The sequence below is a fragment of the Poecilia reticulata genome, chromosome 12 (assembly GCF_904066995.2).
Source record: "Poecilia reticulata chromosome 12, P_reticulata-male-v2, whole genome shotgun sequence".
Classification (NCBI taxonomy): domain Eukaryota; kingdom Metazoa; phylum Chordata; class Actinopteri; order Cyprinodontiformes; family Poeciliidae; genus Poecilia; species Poecilia reticulata.
Window position 1 is genome coordinate 14,663,947 of NC_088841.1, and position 9,922 is coordinate 14,673,868.

Sequence of the window (9,922 nt, forward strand, 5' to 3'; positions counted from 1 at the left end):
CTTAAATAGTAAGCTTTGTTTCTGAATGAGGCTAAGCAGGTAAAATATTACACCATTTCCACTATTAGTTGAATAATAACAATAAAGGGATGCAAATATCACCTGATGGTAAAATGGAGAGTTTATCCAAGCCATCTGATGGAAAACATAACATGATTCCCTGTTAAGACAAGCTGGATGGAAATAAAACTCCTTCAAGTGTTTAATTCAACATAGACAAACAAAAACGAGATAACCAAAGAAAACTTACAGGGAAAACAAGTAGGAACTGTTAGTAACCAGTGGGATTGGAGAAGCTCCATAATGCACTGGACTCAGTGGTAGCCTGACTCGTCAGAGCTTGAGAAACCTCCCACACACAAAACCATGAAATTTCAGACAACATACAGCTTGTGTATATACAAGAAAAACAACTAGCCTACTTTTTTCACTCTTCAGAAAATGCCTCCTCATTTTCAGTTTTTTCGAAGAAATCTTAAGGTTTTGGTTTAAGACTGACCGATATTTGGATACGTTCTTCATTTCACCTCCCTCAACAAAAACCTGGCAGAAGAAGTAGATCCTGGATGAAAGTGCCTGAAGCGATCTTCTTCTTCTTCTGCACTCACTACCCTTTTTCCTGCCAAGCTACTAATGAGTAAAGACCACCAGTGCAAAAAAAAAAAAACACACACACACATTAGAAAACCAGTTTGTTATCTCTTTTTGGGTTTCCAAATAAGTGAGAACCTGCAAAATCTTTGACCATGTCTAGTAAAGGACTTCCCGGCCTTATTTATTAAATAATCAAGAAAATCATTTGTGAGCATTTCATTCAAATATTTGACCAATGTTTGGTTCACTAATGATTTTGTCAGAACTACTTTTTGTCCAGCTGTGTTTTCATTATCTTTCACTATAATTTGTTCTTTTAGAAAAAGGAAAAGAACAATCGCAAAAATGCCAAACTCAAAGTCTAGAACTTAAACGTTTAAAAAAAAATCTTTCTCAAACAAGAAATACATTTATTATCCTGTGAATTCTTTCAAGGAAATGCATGAGAGGCATATGGAAGGTTGAATCTTGGCAAAGACTGACCTAAATGCCTCTTTTACTTCCCACACAGTCGCACAAACAATGACTCAGAAATAAGAGGAGAAACAAATTACACACGGCCGTGCACATTTCCAAATACTAAGTGTGCATTCGTCGTTATGAAAAGATGCAGTGCGGCATCATTTCACATTGTGTGCCTTGTTAAAGAGCTGCAGTTAATTTTTAATTCCCCCACGTTCCATTGTAATGCGCAGAAATCCAAACAAGCTGCTGTAAATATGTCTTAATAGGAATGATAGCAGTCAATGGCAGCCATCTATCAGGTCGGACCATATGTTGCTTGGGGTGGGGAGGGAATGAGGGCTTACCACAAAGCCTGCCTTATCCTCTGGCATTACAGTCTCTAAGAAAGGATTTGGTCTTTAATTCTTGATTAGATAGAATTTTCTCCCCTGTGCGAGTGTGTAGTGATACACCAAGCACAGATAACCTGCCCTATTTGCAACATGTGTGTGTAGCAAATAGTGTGTGTGTTGGCGTGTTTGGTCAGGCGTTGGCATTGCTCCCACTCTGAGGCACAAACATGCACACACTTCCATACTCTCGGAGGCTGAACCTGTTGGTGTCCCATCCCATTTAGCCCCTGGGCTTTTAACACATTGTGATCGGGCTATTATTAGAAGCGATGGATTGTCAATCAGGATTAAGGCCCGATTGATTTGTATGTCCCAGCTGGAAAAGGATCACACTTTATTGTTTGTTTTCATTTGTGCAGATGACGATCCCATGTGTGTTTTCCCTTTCCTTTTTTTGTTTTTTTCTATCAGGAGATGTGAGAGAGAGGAGAGATTCTAACAACATTCTGTCCCTCCCAGGATTTGAGGACACCGCTCATGAAGACATTTATTTATTTAGTTTCTTCTCTCAAACCATCTTCTTCCTCCTCCTCTTCTCTTTGCCTGACTGGCTGTTGAGCTGAGCTGACTGGCTGGTTGGCTCCCCCTCTCACTGGAGTCTCACGATCAGATCTCTCATTCAGAGCGCAAGCTTCACCGAGGCAGAGTGGGAGGCAGACTCGGGCTTCTCAGGGTTCAGGCAAGTTGGATCTCTGCGAGATTTTTTTTTTTTCTCTGCATCTGGTTTATTGGGAAATTAGATGTGAGCAGAGAAAAAAAATCTCTGACTCTTTCAGCACGGACAACTGACCCTCGCTCCTGTGCTGCATCCATGACTTTGCGCACCTGGTTAGTGTATGGACTTGGATTTATTTTGGTTTGGATGCTCTGTTTGCCACAAGGTGAGTGGGATGTATTTTGCTGTGGATTCTGCTTATGGTTGTGTGTGCGTGTGCGTGTGCGTGTGTGTGTGTGTGTGTGTGCGTGCATGCGTGTGCATGTGCCAAAGGGCATAATTATATCACAGACAAACATCATTTGCTGCAGATTTTTTTTATAAACATAATATCACTTGTGTTATTAAGATATAGTGTAGATTTCAACTTTAAAGAGCTGTAAGATATCAAGAAAATAAAAAACTAAATTAAACCATAGAAAACATGAAGAAGATATTGCTGTGAGTGACTATGTTTAAAGCTCATTGCAATAGAATTTGTTTTGTTCTACTTGTAAAAGACCAAAGATCAAATTGTCTGCCAGCAATACATAATGTTTTGCTACGTATCCACACAAGAGGCAAAGTAAATTTCCCCACAGAGCAGTAGCAATTGACCTAAGGACATTTGACTGTAATTTTAGTTTAAAATGGTATTCAGCAAAGGAAATATTTTTGAATTGCTCCACACTGAAATATTGCGTTGCTTTATTTGGAACCGTTTCTCATTTGCGTCACATAACAGATCCAGTCCTAACTCAAAGGAAGCTCCATGGATCGTTTGTGCTGGCTGTTTGATGTTTGACTTATTGATCTGGCAGCATCAATGATGGCAGACAGTGATGCAAGCAGCAGCGTCATTAACACGTCGCATGTTTGATTCCAATCAATCTCATTTCCAAAGAATTTGTTTTCTGCAAACCTGTCTCCAGATTCACTTTAACCAAGTACATAATTAAGTAATGCAATTAATTTACTAGTTATTTGAAAGTAAATGTGAATTTCTAAATGTCATCGATGAGCTCTCATTCTTAAGATGAGATGTGTTTTTCTTCTTACTCCATGTCTATGTAAAGCCTTCCTTTGTTGTGGTGACAAGCAATACACAGAACAAATATGGTTTTCTTGAGTTTGTTGATGGCATATTTTTAACATGAGCCACTTTGTTGGACTCCAATGTGCCACTTCACACACACTGCGATCCAGTTGTGCTTTAAACTGGGAAATTCAAACTTCCCAGTCAAAACAATAAACTGGAAGGCTCCCCCCGAAGTCAAATTTCCCCACTGGGAAACAGGGAGTAGTTTCCCAGCTACGACCTATAAAGCTAAATTTGCATTTCAATATGGCCGCTCCTGCATCAGCAGTAGACAGATGTGGTGGAAACAATTATTTTATAAGACATACATGTGAGAGTGCGTTTAAAATCAATGTTACACATAGCATCCGCAACTTTGATCTGAACAAATTAAAAGTGTTTGCTTATGGAAGATAAAGCTATCTGTAAGAGCTATTGCAAACAATGTCTACAGGCGTAGCCATGTTGAAATTCTAAATTCTTAACTAGAACAGTGCTACCTAGGGTCTGACATCAAACCCAGCTCCTAGTTCCCACTTCCCAGGTAAGTGGAACACAACATCATGTAATGACGAGATGTAGAAATGACAAAGTAGACAAGAAGAACTAATCAGGGACAAATGGGAACAATAGAGGGAGAGTGGAATCAGAGGACAATCAGGACAATGGGAAGCAGCTGAGAAGGGAAGCAAACTGACTGAGGGAAGGTGAATAATAAACACAGAATGGGCTGAACATGGACTCAATTGTTATAAAACCAAATGAAAAATATGACAAATAACCTAAGAGAAATTCTCTTAGAAATTGAGTTTCTAAGGCAGCTTCTCAAACGAGCTGCCAGGACAGGGTTCAAAAGCCTTTCCTTTTCTTTTTAACAGCCCTCTTGTTTTTCTTTTTTAATGCACAAAGCATGCACCCAGGAAATAGTGGACTCATTTTTGAGATAATATGCATGCCCATGATGCTAATAATGAGTAAAACCAAATTTAGGTCACAACAGACTCTGAGTTAATCAACATTTTTAATGCATACTGCAAGAAGGCTCATTGTGGGCTCATAATAAACCGCGCTGTACCAAGGGAGCTGACTGTCTTTTTAATGTAGCCTCATTATGTTGACAAAATGCTCTTAGCAGGCAGCCTTTCAATGTTTCATGAATTCTGTGTATTAAAGCACAGAGAACACTGTTCAATCAAATTGTCTGGAAGAAATAAATCACAATTCAATTTCAACATTTATTACAGAATATGTTCTTTATGTTAAAGTAATATGATTTATTATATCTTTTGCTATCACTAGCAGGGGAATTGTGACACATTCCCCTACAGACTGGCATGTGCTCTGTGTCCCTGCAAGGCTTTACATCGATTCCAGCAGATTTCTAACGTGATTTTTATAAGAGCATTTGCCTGGGATTAGTTCGCTCCTGAAAGCTCCATCAGAGCTTTTGGTGGGCTATTTAACAGAGCAGAGGCGGCAAGAGGCTGTAGTCTGACGCTCTGCACTCTCGCTGAGTCCAACGGCCTGCACAGATAAAGGGTGAGGATTGGTTTCAGCCAAAGCTGATCTTCCATCTTAAATGGGTAGGCTTTTGGAGGGCAAGCACAGGTGTGTGAGCGGGCTGAACTCTCAGCCAATCCCTTTAAGCCCTGATGGATTTGTTATGGTTAGGCTTAGCTTCACTTTCTTAAGGGAGTTAAACATTTGGGAAGTGAAACAATTGCACAGCAAAAATCAGAAGCTAAAATTCTCTTTGGAGAAGTAAATTTTAAAATATACTGTATATATATATATATGGATCAGCTCCCTGTGACCTGATCACATCAGTACTATTCCCTCTTGTAGACATATCATGCCTCTTTAAAGGCATTTTTTTAATTTTTTTTAGAAAATTCAACCATTTCTTAAACCTTAGGTTTAAAATAATTTTATTGACGTATCACCATGTACACGTGATTTTGATGTAACACTCACAGAAACCACATAGGAAATTAGCCAGAGGCCTTATCTGGTACAATTGATCTCTCATCACATGAGTTTAATCACTTGATCATGAGCCCTGACAAATAAATAAACAAACATAAACAAAATACATATGCAAGCCTCTTTGGCCTTTTATCAATGTAAGAAATCTTAGTTTCAAAGATTTCAGGGCAAACATTTGTCTCTAAATGACTTGCTGTTTTGTTTTCCTGCTGCTACTACTACATATTGGCAGAAATAGTTACAAAAGCAAACATTTCATATATTTTAACAAATAATGAAGATTAAGGGTTATGTAAAAAAAGTAAATTCAATAAATGCATTATTGAGCCAGTCACTGTTAGCAGTTCTAAGACACACAAGTACAAAACATTGTTTTCAATTCATTCAGTCGTTTATTTTGATATTTTCTAAAGGACAAAGTTAAAATAAAAAAATAAAAAGCATTTAAAATGAACACTTAAACCTTTTACAAACAAATTCACCAATATTGAATATATTTGTGGTAACCATCCACCTGAACACCTCAGACTCCTACTTTCCTATATATTCATACACAATGTATGTAAGTGTGTGTGCGCACACAAATGGTACTTATATGCTCATGTGCTCTGTCTCAAGACAAGGTTTTCATATAGATAGACTGACATTTTTGCCCATTCTTCTTTGCAGGATAGCTCAAACTCAAATTGTATGCAAAGCATCTGTGAACATCAAGTTTAAAGTGTTTCCAGAGATTCTTACTTGGATTTAGGTCTGGACTTTTACAAAGAAATTCTGACACATATCATGCATTTTATTTGTGACTCATTTTTGCTTTTCTTCCACTTAATTAAGGTCTATTTTGTGTTGATCTTACACACAAAATCCAAATCAAACACATAAAGCTTTGTGATTTTAACAGGACTGAGGGTGTAAGGGTGTGAATACTTTTGCAAGGTATTTGATGAGTTCTAATCAGCTAATTTACTGCTCCATTTATTATTAAAATTCTGTTATTCAGACATCAAACATCTGCTGTTTTGGTTATGCTGTGTGGCAGAATGATTTTTGTCAGACAAAACTTTTTTTTTCTTCAAATTAACTAAGAACTTTTCATTTTTTATTTAAATAAAACAAAGTTCTCAGTTAGACACAAGCGTGCTGCTAAAACATTCACCTTTCGGTTCTCATCTTAGCCAATCATCACAGGTTTTACATTTTTCCTCCAATGAAGACTCCCATTCATTACATTCAGTTCAGGTTGGACTGAACACGTTAATTTGTCTTTGTTCATCTTTGCAGTCCAGGGTCTGCAGTGCTATGGCTGCAACATCATCCACGGTCAGAGGTATGTGGACTTGGGCTGCTCTAACCCTGAGGTCATCACCTGCACCCACTCACACAATGGCTTCAAACACCGTTTCTGCATCAAGACAGAAAGCAGTGAGTGAAGTTTCTTTCTTTTCTTTTTTTTTTTACTCTCCTCATCTTTTACCTCAGTGAGCAAATGTTATTCACATTTTTTTTTTTTTACTTCTCTATTTTAATTCACTCTGATGTACCACTGGATATCGGCATAATGATTTCTAATCATACAATCATGTAAATGTTTCTTGTCTGGCAGATTTGAATATTCTATTTCCCTGCACAGGGGATAGTTATGTAACTTTGATGTGCTCTGCTGAGTAAATTGTAAGTCATTCAATGTTTGATGTGAAGTCAAATGAAGGATGCGGACATTCAAGGCAACGACGATGATGGAGCAGATCCACGGAAGCGTGGGCGGCCCAGCTGTTTCTCTCCTTGACATCTCAAGAAACCTGCTCATGTTGAAAAGGGCTGATGTGGCGCGGTTTTCCAGTTGCTAAGAGAGTCAGCGTGCACAGGCAGAAACTGCATGCGGCGCGCTGTATGAAAAGCTCCTACTCAAAATTGTGTACCAATGTCTTGGCAGTAATCTGTGGCCAGTCAGTCCATTTAATCTTCATGTGACCCTGTCAAATCCAAATCAAACACATGCTGGCAAACTTCCATAAAAGAGTCTTACATTTCTGGTCTCTTTTGTTTGAAGAGCCAAGATGTTTCTCCCTAATCCATAACATCCTCAGTCTCCTTCTCTTCTCCAAAATGTCTCATGTCACATTTGACTCTAACTCAAAGCTCTGCACACATTGAAATAATGAAATGTTGGGTAAATTGGGCACAGCGATGGCACGGGATTACGTTCCAACCATGTATGCCTTGCAGGTTCAAGTCCTGGACTTTGGCCGCATGTCTTCCTTCTCTCTCACAACCCACTTTCCTGTAAAACAACAGCTAAATAAAAACCGCTAGAGCCAACAAAACCCTTGAAAAAATGTTGGATGAATTCTTATGTGACTGATAAAAAGAAAAAATATTGCTATGCTATCATGAGCTGTACTATAAACCTCCAAAACAAGTATGCTTAGCCGCAGTGTAAAGTATCAGAAGATAATCATATCTTGATGTACAATATATATAAAGGAGGAATTTGTTTTTTAAAAAATCGCACAATCCTTATTCTGAAGAATGCTGTGTATTTCTCAAAATGAGTTTGATCCAATAAATTAACTACATGTACTCATGCATAATATTTATTTCTAATCATGTTAATTAAAAAAAACACATTATGCATGATTATGTGTAGAAATCATGCAAAATATGAGAACAGCAAATTAGAAAAACTGCAAATGAAAAGAGGAAAAGTTATGTGCAGAGAGGAATGCTTAAATATCCATGCATCTGTATGCTCTACCCTTGTAAAAAAAAAGTTAAATTGGAGAAGATCAAGTGCTGTGTTTAGACACAGGGCAGTTATATAAACATAGCAGTTATATATTACGCTGTACAAAATGACTAATGTTTGTTTTATTGCACAAAATAAGCTTGTCAAAGAGCTGTTTTTTTCCCTCTCCTGTGTATTCTTAAGACGTGTAAGTGTTTTCCTCATTATCCACTTGCAGCATTTGGTGCTTAGTTATGCTTTTTTTTCCTGCTGAGCCAAACACCAGCTCATCTCTCTTATCTGACTGACTGACTGACTCTCTCCTCCCCCCCTTCCACCCTGTTCTGTCCCTGCAGCGGCTCTGGGTATCGCCCTGACCAGTGGCTGCGCGACATCCAGACACTGTCAGCAACAAGAGCTGCCAGGGGTGCGAATTCACTGCTGCGACTCCGACCTGTGCAACAGCACCCCGCTGTGGCATCCGACCACACTCCACTATGTCTGTGCACTGGGCGTCCTGCTGCTGAGGATGTGGTGGTGATGAGAAACTAGAATCGGGACAGGCATCACTGGATTGCACATCTCACAGGCTCAATGAGCGTGTTATTCAGTGCGGTGTTGCTTGACAGCAGCTCTTAGACATAGGTTCTGTCACGCTGTTGGCTCGGACTATGAATCACAGAGAAAACAACCCATAAAACATGTTTGAGGAAAATAGTTATTTAACATCTTTCACCCATCAGAGAACTTCTTGTGCACTTGCACCTATTTAAATGTAGCGTCAAGTATGACATTTTCTAGAACATTTATGTTAAGAGTTTTACTCTCTGTTCAGTAAAAAGAAGATTTAGCCCAGTTGTGTCCAAAGGCTGGTTATCCTGCATGTTTTAGTTCCCTTCCTGGTCCAGCACGTCTGAATCAAATGATGATGATTAGGAGGCATGTGCAGAACTTTGACATGCACAGGAGGTGATTGGACCGTTTGAATAAGCCGTGTTGGAGCAGAGACATCTCTGAAACTGGCAGGACCCTGGCCCTTGAGGACTGGTGCTGGACACACATTATTAACCCATAAAACATTTAAATAACCCATAAATACTTAATTAAAAAAACATAAACGACCCATAAGAAATGACCCATGGCAATGCTGATTTCAGCTTTACAAAGTCTTACTTCTACTTGAAGGCCTGTCTTTTTTTCTGTTTAAAGGAGTTTGCTATATTTTTTCAAGATCAAACATACGTTTGGTCTGGTCTTTTAATGTTACGGGCTATTTACTTTACACATTAAAATATATATTTTTTTCAGTTTATGTTACAGCACTGCAGGCCAGCTGGTGGGAAGCAAATTTTATGTAAGTCTTCTGTGAAATATCTGTTAGTGAAAGCATGTAATATTGTGAATTACATCAATAAATGTTTCATATTTTTCAAAAGAAAGGTGATTTGACGCTGCCTTTATTTTTTATGGCAAGATAAGCAACTACATCAAATCCAGATACGTCGAATGTGTAAGTCTGAGGCCATGCTTATTAACTTGAAAACAACAAGTTACTCTGTGAGTTTAGGAGATCAATCTCTACCTCAAACACAGGGGTTCTAGGATCTTGACATCTTTGTTTAGGAATGATGGTAAGATGCAGCGAGATAGATGGGGTTCTCCTACAGTAATGTTGGCAATGCTCCAAACCAATCCATAAAAATTAGGGTCTAAATTTAACTTTTAACTCTCTACATTCCCTTAAATATGCTAATCAGACATGGATCTTGACCAAAAGAATGAGATTTAGATACAGATGGGAAAAATGAGATGAGATCAGCCTCGGAGATGAGGTTAGGTGCTCAATCATCCAAATGGAGTTCAGAATAGAGATGGAAAAGTTTCAGGAAGGTTCTTGACCTCGCAGTCTTGGGAGTAACAGAAAGGCTTAGTGCGATACAGTACAATACAGCACCATATGGCACAATAATGCCTTACTGCTAGAACAT

The 9,922-nt window shown here is 38.6% G+C and overlaps 1 protein-coding gene across 2 annotated transcripts; it reads left to right on the forward strand.

The window, feature by feature from the left end:
* Positions 1-1,375: 1,375 nt before the first annotated feature.
* On the forward strand, positions 1,376-9,373 carry LOC145554399 (uncharacterized). Of its 2 annotated transcripts, XM_081614046.1 has the most exons (4): positions 1,376-2,130; positions 2,228-2,332; positions 6,491-6,631; positions 8,291-9,373. In XM_081614046.1, the coding sequence occupies exons 2-4, from the start codon at positions 2,263-2,265 to the stop codon at positions 8,473-8,475; spliced, it is 396 nt and encodes a 131-aa protein (XP_081470172.1). In that variant the 5' UTR covers positions 1,376-2,130; positions 2,228-2,262; the 3' UTR covers positions 8,476-9,373. The 2 variants fall into 2 exon arrangements, with proteins under 2 accessions (XP_081470172.1, XP_081470170.1); XM_081614044.1 differs by having other exon boundaries at positions 1,376-2,332.
* The last annotated feature ends 549 nt before the right edge of the window (positions 9,374-9,922 follow it).